This window comes from Convolutriloba macropyga, chromosome 6 (assembly GCF_964194025.1).
Source record: "Convolutriloba macropyga chromosome 6, txConMacr16.3, whole genome shotgun sequence".
Lineage (NCBI taxonomy): Eukaryota > Metazoa > Xenacoelomorpha > Acoela > Convolutidae > Convolutriloba > Convolutriloba macropyga.
The window spans coordinates 3,563,264-3,584,645 of record NC_134473.1 but is presented as its reverse complement, the minus strand read 5'-3'; the positions used below and the strand labels follow the sequence as shown (position 1 = coordinate 3,584,645).

The window sequence follows — 21,382 nt, the reverse complement described above, 5'->3', positions numbered from 1 at the left end:
AAAAGTGAAGTCAACAAAAAATCACTTTTGAGTGCTCTTTCATAGCGCAAAATCCATTTCAGACCATTTTAGGACTCCAAAAAATTTTTAAAATTTCTCAAAAAATTCGAAATTTTTATATGTTTCGACCCCTATACTACTAAGGTGAAAAAAGTGAAGTCAACAAAAATCAATTTTGAGTGCTCTTTCATAGCGCAAAATCCATTTCAGACCATTTTAGGACTTTGAAAATCTTTGAAAAATTTTTGAAATTTTTTGAAAAATTTTAGGCTTCCGGTGTCTTATATTAGGTTTTTTATGTTTTCACTAAAAGATTTAGTGAGAGTTCAAAGCTTAGGTAACACCTAATTCTATATACAGCGAAAATTTCAACAGCGGATATCTCCCATGTTACTGGAGGGCGGGGGGTCCGGACACCCCCCCTAAAAGAACTCTCACCACCGAAAAACTGATTTTCTCTTAGTGAAAGCAAGTTTTTTGGTTAAGTTTCGCCAGTCAACTTATCCCAAGAACTTCTCTCAGGCTGGCGAAACTTAACCAAAAAACTTGCTTTCACTAAGAGAAAATCAGTTTTTCGGTGGTGAGAGTTCTTGTAGGGGGGGGGGGTCCGGACCCCCCTCCAGTAACATGGCAGATATATATACTACTAACGATAGACGCTTTTAGGCTTCCATGAATTGAAACAACTTAAGAAATAAGATAGACAGATTGACCAGAGTCTAATACTCAAGAATTAGGGCATATACGTTTGGCACTACTTGGATGCACACTAATGATCTTTAACTAGTAAATGTTCATAAAACCAAATTTAAACGTTCATTAAGTGGGTTCATAAGTCAATTTTTAAGGCGAAGTAAGTGAGTTCAGAAGTCACTTTTTTAGCGAGGTAAGTCATGCAACTGACATAAAAGCAGAGCAAATGACGTCAAGTACACAAATTTTAACTGCAAAGCAGAAGTCACTGAAATTGAAAAATTCAATTCCAAATCAAGTCGCACGAATCATCGATGGAGACTACGAATTAAAACATACCCGGCAGATTGCCGGAAAATAGCCGCCGTCGATTCCAATAAGCATGATTGGGATTGAAAGAATAGAAGATATTGAAAAAAAAAGATTTTTGTACAAAAACATTTTTTAAGTCCGATTTATTTTGATGGCATTTCGTAGTTGAACATAACGTACTTCTGTTTCTTAGAGAGAGGCTACAGGGGCTACTATCAATACTAATAAGCATTAGAGATGGTTACTAAGACTTATAGGAACGACGTTCAAATAGCGGGCATCTAAAATTGGGCTTTATGGGCATCTAAAATTGGACTCTGTTCATTTTGAATTGCTTTGCTGAGCAACTGATGTTCGAAATCACTTTTAGCAGAATGAGAGAAGAGAGAAACTAGCATAGAGAAGTCAAAAAGATATCACGCAAAATGTTGAAAAAGCGGCAAAATGAGGTAAAGCGAAACATTTTTTTATTCGACGAAGTAAAAAAAAAATACGAGCGCTATAATAGCCGGCTGAGAAGATGAGGGCGGCTATTAAAAACATAACTGGCAGATTGCCAGAATATAGCCGCAATAGCTTCGTAGATCTGCAATCTCAAAAAAATAGTAAAAGAACGACAAAAATCAATTTATCATCAAATGGTATTTTGATTATGAATCTGTATAACTTATTGCTGCTTCTATAAGCTGCTCTCTTAAATAACCTTCAATTAGATTGACATACACTCACTTGACCTTATCTCTTTGAAGTCAATTTCAGAGTGAGGTAATGACGCGTTACTAGAGAACTGATTTAAACTCAAAATGTTGTTTTAATGTTTGTGACACTTTTTTATTAAAAAAACTTTCAGGTGAAGCTTTTCGGTACAAAAGTGTATAATGTCAAGAAAGAGTGGATACGTCAAACAAAAACAAAGAGGAAAAAAGTAGCGTAGGAAAACGAATACGACCCGAGTTACTACAAATGCCCTTGATCACAGCGCAGGGACAAAATAGTTGGTCGCAGTCTAACTTGATGGGAGAGGAAGTGAGCTAGAATGGCACTCCTGTCCTCTGGTTTCTCTGCAGGGGTATCTTCAGCAGTATTGCCACTACTACTGTTGTCTTTCTCTTCGTTAGTTGCAGTTGTGGTTGTTGTCGTTGTCTTGTCTGGTTCTTCACTGTCTTCTTCTTTTTCTGTTGTGGTAGTTATTACTGTTGGGGTTACATCGCTACTCTCCTCTGCCGGAGCAGCTAAATACAAAAACATATCTACAGTTAAATAACTGAAATGATTGAGAAATTTTGATAGCTAAAAAAAGTGCGTCGAGATCTCCTTGTAGGGATTCAAATTCATCGGGGCTGTTACTAACATGAGACCAAAAATTATTTAGAAACTTCGCATTGAACCTATGCCAAGACCGTTTAGCATTAAAAATTCGAGCACTCAAGAACATCAAAAGTACCTTGTCTGTCTGAGATTGTGGTTGCTACTCGAATTACTCGCTCGTCATCAATTCCGAACCGAAGCAGTTGAGAACAAGATTGTACATATTTAATTTAACATTTAAAATTCCCATAAATTTGCTTCACTCAGCCGCAATCTTATTTCTACGGTCGAATTTCTTGATTTTGTATACTAAGATCGAACTCAAACTTACTTAAAAGCCATCAAATGATAATCGCAACGTCTTCTTAATCCATGATTAGTAATGCGAGGACCTTTTATGCATATTCACCAATTAGGCCTTGTTTTATTTATGTCTAATTCACACTGTGTTTACATCGATCATGGAAAACAGTGCAAAATTTCCACGGATATATTTACCTTGGCTGTTATCGTCTTCACTTTTGTTCTCGGCTTCTGAGGTTTCTTTGACCACCTCAACTTGCACTTGTTCAGGATCGGTCGTTGTCGGTTCTGATTGGTTGTCTGTCTGTTTGTCTTCTTCCCTCTCCTCTGCAGTTTCTGCTGACACTTTACCCTCTCCCTCTTCGATTGCCCTCGTCACTTCCCGCGTGAACGAATCCTTATCATCGTCGTCTTCACCCTCCTGTTCCTTGTCGTTTTCTTCCTCAGGAGACAGCGGTGTTACGCCATCAATGTCTTTCCCACTCTCTAAACACAAACATCCCTAAAATACTTCCTATGTTCAAAGGTAAAAGCCTCTTCGTTTTAGAGATCCTCATGGCCCGTTGACTTCAAGCTCCTTTGGAGTTTGGTACAAAATTGTCTTAAGCTCTTTATTGACGGCTTAGGAAAATTATTTCGAAAAGCGTGAGAATGTGGGGAGGTAGTGTGACATCGTCAAAAGAAATGAGTTTATTGACAATGACCAATAAGCTGTCGTCATTGTTGCAACCCCAAATTAGTGGAGGAAGGAACTGTTTGCTCAACTGGTTTTTTTTTGTCTGTTAACTGGGTTTCTGCCAATTTCGGCCGATCGATATATTATATATATATTACATCGTAGAGAGTTGAGTGGTATTATTAGAAAGCCCGTCAAGCGTCGAATAGCAAATTGAAAAGCTATTTGTGAATTTCGTTTTCGAGGAACTATCAAGGTTTAAAGTTTTGTCAACATTCGGTTGATTTCATCAATTTTGCAAAAAATATGTCTAAAATGTTAGCAAACGTGTAATTTGTTATAAATTTAGAGACAGCAGAGCGGTTGCTGAAGAGTTTGTTCCAACTTTTTTGGCTAAAATTAACACTAAATTTTCGAAAATTCAGCGCTCTCATAAAAATTTGCACTTTAGCCCACTTGTTCAACTGCTTCGTTCAAATCACTTTGTACAAATCATGCTTCTTTAGCCCACCTTGTTCAACTTTGCCTAACGTATAAACTGGAAAGATCCTAACACGATCCCCCTATACTCAGATGAGGTCTACATTTACAGTCGCTTGATATGAAGGTGCCTTCGAAATATTCCCTTGTTTTCGCTAATTGAATTCGATACTTATCCACAAAATGAGTCATTTAATTTAGAAAAATTGAGAATTTCTTTAGCCAGATTATCATTTACGCAAAGAATTGGAAATTATCTTTCTATATCAACCGAAGTGAATACAAAGCCAGTTTTGGTCTGACTGCGGGCTTCTACAACCAAAAAGAACAGTCGGATTGCATGCCGGCGCTGTTTTTTGAAAAAAAAATGCACTTTTATGCCAATTACTGTCAAGCCCGTTTTCATTTGGAGGGTCAGAAAATGAACTTCCCATTTTTGGTGGAATGAGGCCAAATTAACAGACATTATGTTTTAAGAGAGAACCATTGTTTTCTTGTCTCCGACAAAATTTCGTAAAACTTTGATGAAATAAAACTGACTTAAAGGAATTCTTAGGTTTTGCCTGCATTTGATAATCTCTTTGTAGTCTTATGACTTAGTTTCATTAATCAAAGTTCCAATCGTCTAGCTAATGACGTACTTACCAGCGAAATTATCTAATGCTTTCAGTTAGTAACTGATGGCTCTCATTAGTTTGAATATAAATGTTTCAAAACCAGTGAATTTCTGAACCTTTTCACTTTTTCATTATTATTTCAGCCAATTCGTAGCTTAGTGTTGATAATTACATGACCGATTCAAACCAAAGTGAATCAGCCTGGCAGTCTTGTGCTTTAAACCAGGGATTCATGGCTTAGAGTTTTCATTAAAAATTTTTGTTACTACTGGATTTTTGTCTGTATTTGATGTCTGCATTCCTATGCCATACTCTGAAAAAACACATATCCGAATGAAATCGTGTGGAGGTGTAAGTGATTTTTTGAATATCTTCAATTGACATCTCAATGATTCTAATGACTTAGAATTCATTTGTTTTTAAAAACATTAATTTTCAACAGTGCTCCTTTTTGTTGTATTTTTTTGTTAACTTGTACCCTAGTTTCAATAATGCCATATCCCATCTATCTTCTTGTGAAGCAAACAAAAGTCTTTGATGATTTTGTTTTAACCGGTGCTCTATTAACTTTGAAACTAAGTTTTTCTCAGTTAAAAGTTTTGTCAAATTTTAATACTTTTCAGTTTTTGTGCCATTTCAGTTCTTTTGCTGCCATTTAGCATATCCCTTTTAAGAACAAACCCTATTGTTGTTCAAATGAGGAACAAGTGAACGTATGTAATCTTGTCAGTTAATACGATATGATTTGAATGGCTTTCCGTAAACTGCTCATGAAATTTGTGTCTTAAATTTAATTGCTGTTTTTTGTAGTCTTATGGCTTAGTCTCACCCAAGACACGTGCCATAGTCTCATTGATGACAGTTTCTATTGTGTTCTTACAGAAAAACTTGTGAATCTATCTTTAATTAGTATTTATCGTACATTTTGTTCTTCTGTTTGTCGACTTCTTACTTTTGCGCCTTAAGGAGAGATCCCATCGGTTTTGTTGTCAATTATAAGCTAATTGGTTTAAATGTTTTATCTGAAGCCATTTCGAATTCGTTTTTGAGTTTTTTTTCAAAATAAATAAGGAGTATTGCCCCCAATTATTGTTTCATTTAGTTGTTCTATGTTGTTGTTTGTCTTTTCCCGTAGTATTAGTAGCAGGTCCCCTAATGAGGCATTACTGAATTCTTTTAATGGTCTGAGTGTACCACCTTTTTTTTACTCATACACCAACTGTTTTTATGTGAATTTATTTGAAAGTTAACCACCTCTTCCTCATTTAGTAGACAATTAAGTGACAATATGGATAAGCGGGGTCGAAACACTATCAATAAACTACTCCTTGTTTAAGTTACATACTAATTTTTTATCCATAAGAAAACCCGCCAAACAGTCACCAGATCACTTCATTAATTCGACTATCATCGACTTTAAGCTCATATCATGGCGATCAATTAGTCAAGCTCACAATCACTGGGATCATTCATTTTCAACAGACGACATCAAAAAACATTTGCTTGTACATGATTCCCAAAAATGCATCATTTGGATAAAAATTGTGTATGAGCATAAAAACCATTCTCTACGATTTATATAAATTTTGAAACCAGCTGAGAATCTTGGCACAATTCGGATTTTGTAGTATCAATTAAATTATCAGCTAATAATAAATTCAGGTTTACCAGGTCTTTCAGTACCTTCAGAATTTCATTTTTTAAATATTTCTTAAATGAAGCTTCATCAATAATGCAATTTTGTCACAGTGTGAGAAAATTCTCAAAACAGAGCCACCGAAAAGAACGCGGATTTTCAAAGATGTCTGGAGAGATGTAAGATTTTTCTTCTTTAAAGAACAGTAAAATATACACACGGATATATCTGCTAAATTCAGCTTTCTTTTCCTCAAAAAATACAACATGCGCGCTTTCCATGTAGAAGAATATCACTGCTTTTTACGAAATAATCAACAAATGCGGCAAAATAAACCGTTGGAAAGTAAATTTTCCATTCTTAGAATAGGGAAAATTATTACACAGGGTAAAATATGAGGCATTCAAACAAACCAGTTCATCTTGCGTCATGAATATCAGTTCAATAATAACGCAAAAAAAACAAAGATATTCCACACTCATGTTAGTTCAGTTTTCCTTACCCGCAATATATTTATTTTTCTGCACAAGCCTTAAAAGAGCGTTGAAGGCATGGTGGAGAAAAGATAAGATTTTCGAAAAACGATTCCCACTTTCACGGAAAATCACCTACAAAAGCCTGCGTGACTATTAGCATGGAAACTCCCTGAGGGAGAAGTTAAAAAAAATTGATCACGAATATTAGCTATGCTGATAAAATGAACAATTACTGCTCCTAATTACCAATTGCAGAAGCAATTTCTTTCTTGTTCTCATCCGCTCTATCTCTTAAAAAGGATAGAATTACAAATCTTTTTTATCAAAGCGACTACTGTAAAACTATAGCCTAAACGATCACTGATTTATGAAGACCAAAAACAATATATATGTAAAAAAAAATGAAAAAAAAACCAAATGAAAAATTGCTTTATTAACTTCATAGTTACAAATTTTGCTCAAAAAGACAGACGAGTTCCTGAGATAATGCAATTAACTCATGACAAAGCTCAAGTTTTTTTAAAAAAACAGAGACGAGAATAGATGTAATGGAACCTTTCAGATCGTCAAAAGAGTTTGACAAAAGATCAAATATATGTTCTAGAAAAAGGTAAAGAAATTTCCTCTTGAACTGAAAAGGAAACTTCAAATAATAAAACTAGAATTCGAAAACAACTATCAAAATTACGCAAAAAAATTAAACGTAACGGACTAGCATCGGACGAATTGATCTCAAATATCAGAGTAGGGGTTCGCTTTGGTAGTCGCCAGCTTAAGCTTAGGAAACTTAACTCCACGGGATGAGTGGGCGGGGGAGGGGGAGAAGCGCTGAGAGACTATTAGGGTTATAAAAGAAATGAAAATTAACGCCCTCGAGCTTTGCCAGTTTCTCTAGAAAAACCGGTCATTACAGATACAATTGCCTTAAAAAGTCCAGACCCAGTTGTCCAAATAGAATAAACAAGACTTATATGAACGGTGACGAACCATGAGTAAGGATTAGTCGCCAAAAGATTCTACAGAAAATGGTTTCTTTGGCGTCGGTGTTTATAATTCTGTTTTCGTGCGCTTGCGTGAGTGTATGAATCTGTGTGCGTGTAAGATAGGAACAAAGAGACGGAGAGGAGATTTAGTTTCAGAGAGTTATTTCCTTTAAACAAATAGAGGCAGAGCGCAAAAACTGCCAGAGAATAAAAAAAACAAAATTACTTATATAATACAAATTGCGGCTCTATACCTGTGTAAAAACAAAATTCAAATTAATGTTTTTCAAATTTCACTGGTAACACAACTGCGCAATTTTATCAATTAATTGTTTAATTTATCAATTAACACCAATAATGACAAAATTCATCGAAAAATTTTCAAAAAGTTTTATCAAAGTTTACTGCCAGAATTACAATTACCGATAGAATTAGCTAAAAAAATCCATACCAAGTTATTTATCAAACAAGACCTAAATGTACGGTGACGAACCTTGAGTAAAGATCAGTTGCGAAAAAACATTTTTTTAAAACTTACTTTTGGTAGTGGGGTTTCTATTTGTGTGTGTTAGCGTGTGTTGTGTTTGTATTGTTGTTAAGGTTCGTCTGTGTTTGTGTCCATCAAACTGTACAAAACTTATCTTTCTAGTAGTGTTAAAGAATTTTTGTTTTTGTCTACCGAAAAAAATCAGCATATTGTTTGGTTCAAACATTAGAAGTAATTAGTCTCCAATTCATTTAATTTGAGATGTTTTCGTATACTGCCAACGGTTTCTCCGACGGATATCAAGGATTGTGTTTGCAACATTCAGAGGTATCCATCTTGTTAACTCTATAGTTTCAAATCTTGCTGAAAAGACAGACGCGTTCTGGAGATATTGCAATCATGTAATGACAAAGCTCAAAACCTAGTTGTAAAAAATCAGAGACAAAAATAATTGAAATGGAACCTTTCAGATCGTCAAAAGAGTTTGACAAAAGATCAAATATATGTTCTAGAAAAAAGTAAAGAAAATTCCTCCTGAACTGAAGAAAAGGCAACTTCAAATAATAAAACTCAATCACAAAACAGCAATCAATTTGACGCAAAAAAAATTAATTATAACGGACTAACATCGGATGAATTGGTCTCGGACATCAGAGGAGGGTTCGCTTTGGTGCTGGCCAGCTTAAGATTAGGGAACTTAACTCCACGGGTTCAGTGGGCAGGGTGGGGGGAGCAAAGAAGGGCTGAGGGATATCTGAACTTCCGATAACTGCCCTTTACATCAAGAGTTTACGCCTACACAGAAACGGGATTGGGGTGCAGTGAGCGTAAAAATCAGGGGTCAAACAATTATGTATGCGATTAAACGAAGGGCTATAAGAGAAATGCTCAGCAAATTAAAGCCTTCGCTTAAACAGTTTCACTACACGAAAGGTCACAAAAATATGAAGGTGCAACAAAAAATTGGTAGTCTGAAACTGGCGTAAAGACCAACAGCAGTGAAATAATTGCTACAAACTTCGTTCGTGAGAAATTAAAACTCGCGCTTTAAAAAGCAAAGTCATCTTGGCCGTAGAAGTGAATCAGTAAGTGTGCACAATTCCAGATCGGAAAACCCGTCATGAGACATTTAATAAACCAAGAGGTCCATCATTGCACCGCAGCCTTACACGACTGCGTTTTTCTAAACCCAAAAAAACTTTTTCTCTCTTTTTAAAAACAAATTATCGCTACTAGCCGATTGGCATTGCATATAATGAAGTCCTTTTGTAATCGCATTAGGAAAACTCAATGCTTTAATTTTACGAAAACTGCTTAAACCTGTATGACAGCGGCGACAAAAGCGGGTGCAATAACTTAAACCACAAAATCGGCAAACTTATTTCTGAGCCGCCTGCATGCTGTGCTTTGCACTAACTGACATTTTTGCTTTGTTTTGTAGCTCTCACAATCACTTTGTAGAAAAAACGGATGTTATACTCAATAAGGCCATATTAATTTAAGCATTAACTTCAACATTTCTTTTGGCCTGATGAATTCAAAATGATTTTTTTCAAGGATTCGAAAATTTGAAAGCCACAATCAACGATATAATCAGCCAGCTTCTGTTTAGAAAGCAGAATAAAGTGCTTATATTTCTAGCACAAAGCGACAATTTTCTTCCCTAAGAGTGAAAAAAAAGGTTTTAAGGAATCCATATAAAGAAAAATTCGTAGATTGAAAATACTTTCATTCTAGGCCGCCCTGAAAACAAGAACTATGTGAAGAAATTCGTATGCATATGTATCATCAAAAATGAGACAAAAACAAGTCCTTAAGCTTTTTTTCTTAAGATTAACGTTCTTCTACTCCCACCTTCGAACTACAGAATCATTAGTCAGATTTTGGTCACCTCAATGAAACCACTGTTATATTTTTAAAACGCACGATTTCTTACCTAATTTTAGAACTATCGGCTATATTTATATGGCTAACACCTGTCGTAGTTCGCATACCATCTACAGAACATGATCGGGCAAAATAGGTTGGGTTAGCTTATCAGCTCAATTTAACCAGGGCCGCTCTTAAATATATCGAACGCTACTTAGACCTCAAATTGGAATCACAATCGGTTAATTGCAAAAGATAAATTAACCTTGCCAAGGCGGAGCCCTAACCGTCTTAGATTGGTAAAAAGACATCATAGTCGTCTATGTTTGCATTTGCAGCATTTAACATAGGAAGAATTGACACTATTTCGTACCACATACAATTCTTTTTATCCTTAGCTCAGACACCATAGTACATGTAGCCCACTGATAAGCGCTGCCTCAATGCCAGGGGAAATTGGGTTTACAGAGCGTATTTGATTTTCTCCCTTCTTTTAATGGCAATCAAATTAATTTTGAAACCGCCTCCAAAGGGCGGAAACAGGTCATCATCAGAAAGAGGAATGAACAAATCATGTTACATGCAACACACAAAATCCTATCAGAATTATAACCCTAAAATGCATACACACATACGCACGGGTGCCACAAAGTGGCCGACAGGGAGTTTAACCGAAAACCAGAAATTAAAAAGTAAACTTAGCCGACAGCTTAAATCTGATTGGTCAACAAATCTGGTTGGTCAAAATATCAGCCAAGATCTTTGTCCATTACAACTATTACGAACGATTGGTGTGCGGTCGTTTAGTCGGCTTAATTTTGCTTTTATTTTTTATTGTCGGCTAAACCCGATGTCGGCTAATTCGGAAACGGCAATACACACGCAACACACGATTACAGAGACACATGCTTCCCAAATCTAGTCTAGTAAAAATAGGATCCCATTTTGCAGGCGCAGACAAAAAAGCTTAGTTGCATGAATATATGCATTTTCATATATTTGGACATAAAAAACATAATTTTCCATCTTTAATTCCGCAGCGAGTGCAGACCAGGGAAATGGAAAGAGGGAGAGAGATAGAGTGAAAGCGAGTTTGAAATGAATGCGGTGGTGGTTGGTGGTTGCCAGTTATATTTAACCGTATGGCTGCGGCTGTTTTATTTTAAACCAATTTGGATCTGAGCTATGTGGCATATTGTTCTGGTTGAAAAGTACTACTCAAGCCACATATCAAATATCCGCAGATAACTTGGGGGGGGGGGCTTGATAACTAACTAGTAGGAGATAGAACTGAGATGGTTAGTGGCCTGGTTAACCGAGGCATGGAAACTCCACTTAAGAGCAAGAAAGCTCTAAACTTGACACTGAGACATTTCAGGCTGTTTTTGTAAAGACAACCATTCTAGAGTGTCAATTTTGCACAGAGAGCGCAAATAGTGGACTCAACTCGGCCTACTTAAACTTTCAATTTCAATTAACGGGAAGAACTTCAGTCGCAAATACAAAGCTGCCAATATTTGAACTCAATATATTTTGGTATCTCGCATGGCTGAAACGTTTCAAATAAGGACATAAAAGCAGCGCCATTAAGGAAAGTCAAAGTATGGTTCATGAACTTAGACTCTTTTTATGCGACCACTTTCAATGAACAGATTGAAAGCTGACTATATGACATACATCAATCGGCTTTAAAATGACCGTCAAGTCAAATTGCCAGAAGACGCTATTAAAAAAAGAAATGATCCCAGAACCATAGTCGTTCCTTAAATCTGAAGACTTGAAAGAATTTATCAAAAACGGAGTTTAGTCAAAACTAAGACACGAGGAAAATTTTGAATGTCCCTTCGATCTTTATTTGATTTTTGGGTACTTTTTCTTAATCAATGGTTTTTAAACTAGGCCTAGGCGCTTGTCTATAGACAGATGTCATTGCACAAAAATGGGAAAATATGTCAGCAAAATAAAGAAAATTGCAGAAACATTCTCCGGTAGAGTAAGAACCCTAAGACAAATCAATGATTCGAACCCTCAAACACGATTTTAATGAACTGGCACCATAATCAACTTGTTGGTCCCACCAGCAGAGGCAGCAGGAGTTAACAGACCACATGAAATATAGAATTTGAAAATTAAGCTCGATGGATTTTGCATGAAATACAAGACAAAGGCTTGTTCACGCTAAGAAACAGTAAATCACGATAGATCGTACAAGAAAGCACGTTATCAACGGGAAGGTAATGATAATAGGAGTCTAAGCATGTTTTTTTTTGTGAAAATCTGAGCTGAGCGATAATGCAGCCTTTCAATTTTCCTAACAGAAAAAATATATTTTCTATTTTGCTCATTGAAATTACAGCCAAATTCTAAAGCCCATGCAATAGCAAACGTTTTATGCCAAATACCAAAGCTCTGAATGGGAGAATTGAAATAACAAAACATAACCTTGCTAAAAATCAAGATATTAAAACCCTCAAAAACATTTCAAGGTCTCAAAAGACTATCCAGTATCCCTGTTTTAAGCTTCAAATAGTTTCACTGGGTCATAAAGATCCATAAAATTGGAATATGATAAACATTTTCCGAAAATTTGAAAAAAATTAAATTTCATCAAAAATTGCTAAAGAAGGAGTATTGAAATATTGATAACCATTCTGTTAATTCTAGAAACTATGCAATAGCTTATCATCAAACCTTGGACGTTGACCCTAGGACCCTGGTGCCGGAAAAAATGATAAAAAATTCAAAGAGATTTAAAAAACTTGAAATGCAAAAATATTTTTTTTAATATTGCTGATATTAAAATCTTGGAAACATTCCATTACATTTAGAAGCTATACAGTAACCTATAATCAAACCCTAGAGGAGTTTATGTGGCTCTTGAGGCTGAAAAAACCTAAGAAATGAAAAAAATCAAAAAACTTAAAAAAAATGCGTTTTATCAAAAAATCGTTAAAATTTGTCATATTAAAGAAAGAAAGCTATTCCATGGCAAAAAAAAATTTTCAATACTTTCTTATCAAAACCTTCAGGACGTTTCCTGGTCCCTGCGTCTGGAAAGACGTGAATAATGAAAAAAAAGTCAAAAATATTGAAAACATATGCACGTTTTGTCAAAAAAATGCTAAAAATCGTGATGTGAAAATGTTGAAACCATTCCACTACCACTATAGACTATGCAGTAACCTATTATAAAACTCTAGAGGAGGTTCCTTGACAACTAGGGCTGAAAGAACTCAAAAAAAAGACAAAATTTTTTTATAAAAGCTAGAAAAAAAATGTTCAAATTAGTATAAAATTGCATGTTTTTAGCATGCTAGCGTGTTTTTTTGGTTGATCGAACGTAGCCTAGGTGTGGGGTGCACCAGGGGGCTAATTGGGAGTGAGGGGTGGGCAACAGTGGGTGGGGGGCAACAGCACGCTTGGGGCAATAGTGGGGGGTTCAACAGCGGCGGTGTCTTCAACCTCTAAGAACCTCCCTTCACACCATAAATATAAGTCTCCAAAACAGTTGAAACTGCTGAAACAGAGCTGAAATGCTCTAAGACCACTTAATGCCCGCTGGGCGCTACCTTTTTATCCGGTTTTTGAGGACGAAAAGTCAAAAGCGTCAGACGAAAAATCGGTCAAGCGATAAATCCCATAAAAAAGACGAACAGGAATAATATAATTGCAACAAACTTTGTTTGAGAGCAATTGATAAATACAACACCTTTTGATACACCAATTTTCGATCAACCTAGGTTTCAAATATTTTACGATAAAAATGTACTGCAGTTTTAAAGACCCCACTTGTATAGATCAGCGCTCGCATCAAAAACTCATCCAAATTAGAAGAGACGCTCTTCAAAAACGTTTAAAAATTTTCATTCAAATTCAGCATCAGTAAAAATTCAAAAAATATTGAAGATGAAGTACAAGAAAAAAATTAGACAGAATAATCAGTGGAAAGCAATAAAAATGAGTCGACAAACGTCGGAAAAATTGCTAAGGCCCTCTAATGAAACTTAATGTCCGTTGGGCGCTACCTGTTTATCCCGTTTTCAAGGACGAAAAGTCAAATGGGTCAGACGAAAAATCGGTCAAGCGAAAAATCGCATTAAAAAAAGACAGGACTAATATAATTGCTGCAAAGTTCGTTTGAGAGCAATTAACAATAATCGGTAGTAGTTTAAAATTATTTGATGGCAAGCTGAACAGAAACGAAACAGTTTTTTTTCACAAAACATTTTTTGAAGAAATATTTTTGGACATTTTTTCATTTCAGGCTTTGAATTGACAACTATCACCCTCTTGTGGTAACCCTTCAATATGTTTTGATTTCTCCATTAGACAAAGACAACAACGTTTTCAAAAATCAATTCTTGTACTGACACCAGATAATGGTACAACGACGTTATTAAGCTTAACTGATGACGAAATATTTCCCGAGCAAAAGCATCAAAGAAAGACAAATTACCGCTAATAATTTAGGTTATCTTTGGTAATTTTAGGGGTTTCGACAGTGTTTGGTTCTGTTGTTCAAAATATTGTCTTTCACTGCGGTTCCTATGCTCGGGTTTAATCTCTCAAGCTTAATGATTAAGCCGTGTTGGTTCATGAAAATTTCTTCAGGTAATTACAGCAGTACCAACTTAAGAATGCTTTCATTACAGGACATAACCGGCAGATTGTCGGATACGAGCGCTGAAAAGGGTATTATTTCGACAACAACCATCATAGCCAACGAAAAATATCACTAAAAATCAATAACAAACAAGACTCCCCCAAATTTGGACAAGGAGCTCTAATTCAGATAACGAGTCTAATTCCCTCCAAATTTCGTAATATATTAATTTACTCCATTAAACGAATTCTTGGCTCTAGTTTTTAGATCTGACCATACCATTTCAAAAAAAACGTCGAATATAAGAATGCAATCTGAACTCCGCAAATGACTCCACGAGACGCATTTACTATAATCTAAACTCTATTCAGCATTGCTACTCTGAGTCAAACATTAAAAACTTTCCAGCATATCACATTAAACAAAAACTGGTCAAAATAAATTAACGAATCAGAAAAAACAGCGCTACAAAGTTTGATGTACAAATTCAAACGTCACAGATTAACTACGTTATAGATTACAAAGCGACTTGGTCAATTCAGTGAATGCAAGATTATTCGGCTTTAAGGGTTTGAAAAGGAGCGATTATTCAAGTATGATGTTGTCTTACAATAGCTTCAGCCTTCAAGCTTGATAATCTTCAATCCTCCAGCTCTAGCAATTCTTACACGCTGCCAATTTCGAATCGGAAACACGACAACTTCGACCACTTGCAACAATCTTTCAAAAACTTAACATTTAAAATGATAATTATTGCATGTGCTGGCACATTTCCAGAAATAAGCCGGCAGTAATGCAATATCAAAACATAAACCGACGAATGTCGGAAGAATTGCTCTTGAACGACAGGCGAGGCAATTTAATTCAGGGGCTGTAGCCTAGATAAATTTTCTTTAAGGGTGCAAAAAACCTATCCCACGCCGGGTTCAGCAGGCCTGTAACTGACTTCGAAGACGATCGAACAAAAAACCAACCGAATGAATCGCAAAATGACGCCAAGGACACTATTCGAAAAACAGCTTAAACGAAAGCAGCCGGCGGAAACGATTGGAAGTAGGAACTTGACCAGTCACTAACCAAAAACAAAAAGTCAATGCCCGAATGCAAATCAACTTTCACCATAAATCTTTCAGCAGCTGGAAAATTTTTGAAACAATGGAATCCTCCCAAAATATTTTTCAAAAAAGATCAAGACTGAAAAAAAAGAAAATTCAGTTCAGAATAGTGTTGCAAGACTCATGCTATACAATTAAGCCTACAATATTACCTGATAGCTTTAATAGAAAGTAATTTATTAGGCAGTAGATGGTACTAGACAAAGAGTCTATCAAAACCAAAAATTGTCAAAAAATTTTTAAATTTAAAATAGTAGCTTGATGGGAAATGTTCTATTTTAAATCTAGTTAATATAATAAAACCCCTTTGAAGAAGCCTAGCATTTCTACACTTCTTCGCTCAATTTTTTTCTTAACAGCAGCAGATTCACGCAACCACCTTTTCGAAGAGAGGTTTTTCTACTTCAAAACAAATCGAAATCCATCATTTCAAAAATAATCGAGTTAAAATATTATTGGAAGGAGGCTGATTGCTTCAGTAGAGGAATAATGTAGCTGTAAAGTAATACAGTAAAACAACAGTCTACAGAATTCAAGTATCAATTCAATCTTTTTTATATAGTCAACGTCATAAAGTCGTTATATAAAGCAACGTTCAACGTATAAGCATTGGCAGCAACGTATAAACTCATCGACAAAGCCACGTATAGGAACAACGTATTACGATTACGGCGAATATATCAACAAGTGGTTTCTTAGACGGCAATTTTTGATGCTCTTTTGGCGGGTATTTTGTCGGATAACGAATCAGTTCAATGCCAGTCACCATTTTGTACCAATGCATCCAAAAACCCGAAAATTACTGAGCCGAATCATGTCTTATTTGATAGGTCTTATGATTAGATTTACTTGAAATTATGTTATTTGCACTTTTTCCGAGCTTTGTACGTAAATCGGAACGATTTCTATGAGCATTTAAATACTCGATTCTGATTGGCTAAGACAAATGACGGATTTTGATTTATTACTCGCTTTACTCAGTAAAATCCTCCGGCCCAGAAGATGTTGGGAGAATCGGTACTAATTTTACAAGCGGGCGAACGAGCGATCCGGAGGACGTGCGCAATACAGAGGAGCGCTGTCTGAACCGTAACGGAGTTCAGTGATCCGAGCAATAGGGTTGTATCCCCTAGGATTGGTCTCCTCAACTACCCAAACCAAGTCACCAGTCTTTAGGTGTTGCTCGGCAGGCGTTTGCCACTTAGAACGTCGGTTCAGTGTTGGGACGTACTCTTTGATCCAACGAGACCAAATAGCGTTAGCGTAACATTGCGCGCGGGCGTAACGCTTACGGTGATCAAACTCATCTACGGTAACAAATAAGGCTTTAAATTTGATAAGGAGCTTTTTATGTCGTAGTATCTACTGTCCACTACTAGACAACAACAACAAAAAACATCGTCTTTTAATACTTTTAGGACCCAACTCCCAACATTGAGTTTGAGTGCAAATCAAAATGTGGTCAATTGCGATAAGGCTCAAAGACGGGTGAAAAGAACGGTTAGAAAAACTCATAAAGAGATCAACCGATTCAAATAAATTCCTACGAGCTTCTTTTCAGAATAACACAAATGCTGGACAAACAAAGACTAAACAGATGAAAATTCAGTTCCCAATATTAGAACTTTGACCCCCGAATGTTCTATGGGTTACTTTTATTGTTTTTCCAATCAAAAGATAACTAAAACTACAGACCGAATAGCAAATAGAAACAATTAACTATGTAAAAGCCTATATCAGTTACATACACATCATTATATACTACTCTTTTAACAAGGAATAGACAGACATTCCAAATTTTGTGAGCCCATACTAGGGTCCGCGCGGTCACAAAGTGATACCAAAATTAGATCCGTTAAAAGTAATCCCAAAGGTATAAAACGCAGACATGCTCCATTGAACGTAAAAATTGCTAGTAAGAAATTCGAACCTTCTAGCGGTGAAATGGGAGCTGAAGTGTTTTCTAAGTCATCACCATGTTCTCTGTTCGAGGCGTCAAGTGAGAGGTCGCCAGCGACCCCATTCTGCATCAATGTATTATCGTCAAAAAGTTTGCTGGCGCGAGATGAAAGCGTGACATCTTTTCTGTAGTCAAATTGAGGCTTAAATGGTGATACATGCGGGAATAAAGGTTCTTTCTCCTCCTCTTTTGGAGGTAATTTAGGAGTGCTCTGTTGTTTCAGTGGGCTTTCATCAGGCTCGGATTGGGCTTTTTCTGGCGTGTGATTAGTGGCGGAGTGGTTATTTGCAAGTCCGTTTTCTTTGCTAGGGGAGTTGGAGGGTCCGTTGATTTCAATAGTTGGGATGCTTTGCACGTTGTTGACCTCTGCTTTCTCAATAGGAGGATCGCTAAATAAAACCATGAATGCAAAGGCAATTCGGTCTTCCTTCATTGCACCCCAGTATTCGCTAGTTGTTAAATATGCTTGGTTTATAGGTACTATGTGTTACAAAAATGCACCCACTTTTAACTACATGGGGAAGTCATTAACCAGGAAGATTGATACAACAAAACTATCGAAGCATGAAAAGATTTACTTAAATCCAGCACAAATAAGATCTCTTGTATCGGCAGAACGAGGGAGTTCTGATTTCACAGCGAATTTCCAATTAATCTTGATAGCAAAAGAACTAATTTGGTTGGACTTACTCTTCCTTGACGTCCTTGCTTCCCGAGACACAGTTACCCATGTCGCTAAATTGCTATATCAATCAAAGGACATTCCCTGCAGGCACTAATTGTTCAAATTAATCTAAAATTTAAGAAACTAGTTAAAGCTTAATCAAGATGAAGGGAGTTCGAAATAGAGACACAGTAAATAAAGAGAATAAAGGATAATATGCGAAAAAGAGACTGAAATTCAACCAACTGCTCTCAGACGACGGTGGCTTTCGGCGATATTGTATTTTAAATCATAGTGATCGTAAATCGATCATTCTTGAGATATAGGATTTAAAAACAGTACATGAGCAGCGGTTTGTTAGCATGTGCCTCACTGAAAGTTTAAATGGTGACTTAGTTTATGATGAGCGGGGAGATGTCTATCAAGAAGGTGATAGATATCATAAGGCTCTATGATGACAGCTTCATGTATAAAATAAACCTAATTGAGTATTCCTTCTTGAGTTATCTCCACAACGGAATTTTTGCTGGTTCGGGTCGTTTGAACACTCACCACGCTCTTATATATAAAATACAACTCTTGCACTTAGCAAAAAAATTTCTGTCCGGATATGATATAGGCAACAAGTCAAATGCTCAGACGAAAAAAGCTGAGCAAAAATAAATTCCTGTCAATGTAATACACAACAAAAACGTTCAGACGAAGATTCTTAAGAAAAAGCCCAGCCGAACTAATATAATTGCTAAACTTTGTTTGGAAGCAATTAATCACAAGGTATCCAATATCAACATCGTTTTCTTCGCTTCAATTTGTTCTTTTCTAAAATTGCTAATTCAGCTTAATATAGGACTTGAAAACAGTACATGGGCAGCGGTTTGTTAGCATGAGCATCCAAACGCATATTATGGCTTACTGTTGAGCATCCGGACGCACATTAAGTTGAGCATCTAGACACAGATTATGGTTTTCATCTTCAGTGAAACTGTTTCAGCATGCCCAAATTGTTGTATTTTTTGAGAACAAGTACCTGTTTTGCTGAAAAAGACCTACTAAAACAGTATGACATTTTGAAAAAGGCTCCAAGCAAAGTGACAAATGTGTGTTTCACTGACACTCTCTTCACTCAGTCAGTTCTTCCGTCCTCGCAGAGTGGTTTAGGTGTTTCTTCTGCGCAACTACTTGCTTTTCTCGCTTTTTTAGATTCAGCAATAGGTGCCCGTGAAGCACTGGAACATCACTTTGGAGAGGTGTTCGAAAACAAGAGTTCAATTGTCCTCTGGAAGAGTGGTTTGCAGTAACAGGAAACGAAGCACCAGAAAACTTGAACATCAGAAGAATTGGTCTAAGATTATGTATCAAAAGGTTTTTACCGATTTGTGTTCACACCGATTCTGAGTTGGGTGAGGATGGAGTGAAACGGTTAAACGCCTATCAAGATAAATTTGCGTCACAATGGCTAAATGTAATACTTTGCAAAAACCTTAATATTAAGTTGTCAAATCAACAGTTGAGAATCTCTGTAGGGCTTCGCTTGCGTGCAAAAATCTGCGAGCTTCACATGTGTTTGTGGTAAAAAAAGTAGAAGCCTCGGGTTTGCGTGGGCTTTCTTGTGTAAGGAAAGCTGGGAGATTCTCACGTCACGCTAATTTGAACCACCTGTTTAAACAATTTCTTCCCTCTGTCTTAGAACCAGCTCATCTCTGCAAAACCGACAACAAAAGACCCGATGGTAGGACTCTTGTACCCTGGAAACAAGGCAATGAACTTTGTTGGATGTAGTTGTGGTGGATGCTTTGGCTCCCAGTCGTTGGTCTGATGGCTCGGTTAGTAACCCTGGATTTGCTGCAGTGGACACGCCGAGAAGAGAACGATGACAAGTACAAGGTTCTTGTTGAAAAAGGTTATTTGTTTCAGCCTTTACCGTCGGAAACTCATGGCTCTAAGGGACAGTCCACAGAGGAGTCCCTGAAAGACCTTGCCCGGGCTTTTCTGATGACAGGTCCTTATGAGTAACTGAAGTGCCTGGCGCTCCTAATGATACTATTCAGCTTAATCATTGTGATAGAATTGATGAGCAGCTACGATGTTCTGCCGTCACTGCACAATTGGTCTAAAAGTTGTTCTCTGACCCACAAGGATTTGATCTGAAGCGAGGCTTCAGGACAATCGGGCCATCAACAGGTTTCGGGTGGGCTCATTCCTTTACTTCATTTTTCTTAATTTTTTCTCCTTTCTCCTTATTAGCCCAGTAATCTTAGTTTATTTTCTGACGGGCATTTTTTGCTCGTGCACCCCTTTTCCTTTAGAATTATTACAGTTCACATTTATGTCTCTAAAATTGAAAAATTATGCAGAGCAGAGAAATATTCGAAACCTTCAAGACTCTTGAACTCGTTACCTGACTGTCCCATTTTTTGGAATTATAATATCTTCATTTGACTTATTTAAAATGGTTCTAAAAAAATCAGAATGGTCTCAAATTTACAAAGGCTTGAAGGTAGGGCTTTTGGGTGTGTTCGCATACTCAGATAACAGCTTGAGCCTTGATAATATTGTTAAATCTTCAAAAACGCAATTTCTCAAGCGAGTTACTAAAGACGACAAAACATCCAAAAAGGTCTGGTTTAAATGCTTCTTCTACTTTTTTTTCGAGCCCTTTATCACGAGAACCACAACAATCTAAAAACATAACAAGTTTCAAGATTTAAAAGAAGGATTGTCTTACGAACGTTTTTGAACTCTGAGTTCATCTTCAGCTTTCAAAGAACAAAAAATGCTAAAATGAGAAACCAGGAAATAAAATGTAAAACACAAAAATCACTCATTCAAGAAAATTCAAAACGAATTTTTACATATGTACAGTCGTATCTACAAAATTTTACATCTAAAAAAATATATATTTTCACTTTGATGAAGCAGATGCATATCAACATGTTTTTTATTGAAAAATTTACATTTACTACCTTATATTTACTTTGGTTTAGTTCAATTGTAATGTTGAAAATTTCGTTTTGGAACTTGTCTTTCTTAAAAGTTGGAATTTCATCTCCAAACTAAGCTTTCAATGTCAATTCTTGTGTGCGGTATTTGTCGCGCTTGTTGATGGCTGGTTTCAGTGTTCTTATATAGAGCGCCTCTAGTGTCATTAACTTAGGTTGGTTGCCGCACTCGTCTATTATCCTCCACTGGAAAACTTTTTA

At 36.4% G+C, this 21,382-nt stretch overlaps 1 protein-coding gene across 3 annotated transcripts in view; it reads right to left on the bottom strand.

Moving 5' to 3' along the window:
• The window catches only part of LOC142341433 (uncharacterized), a 68,699-nt gene extending 50,357 nt beyond the window's left edge, over positions 1 to 18,342 (bottom strand). For all 3 annotated transcript variants that reach the window (XM_075392367.1, XM_075392368.1, XM_075392369.1), the window contains exons 1-4: positions 18,209 to 18,342; positions 17,489 to 17,907; positions 2,812 to 3,102; positions 2,017 to 2,237 (exon numbers count right to left, since the gene is read on the bottom strand). In XM_075392367.1, coding sequence (XP_075248482.1) covers positions 2,017 to 2,237; positions 2,812 to 3,102; positions 17,489 to 17,907; positions 18,209 to 18,249 — 972 coding nt within the window. In that variant the 5' untranslated portion in view covers positions 18,250 to 18,342. The remainder of the gene's footprint in view (positions 1 to 2,016; positions 2,238 to 2,811; positions 3,103 to 17,488; positions 17,908 to 18,208) is intronic.
• Positions 18,343 to 21,382: the final 3,040 nt, after the last annotated feature.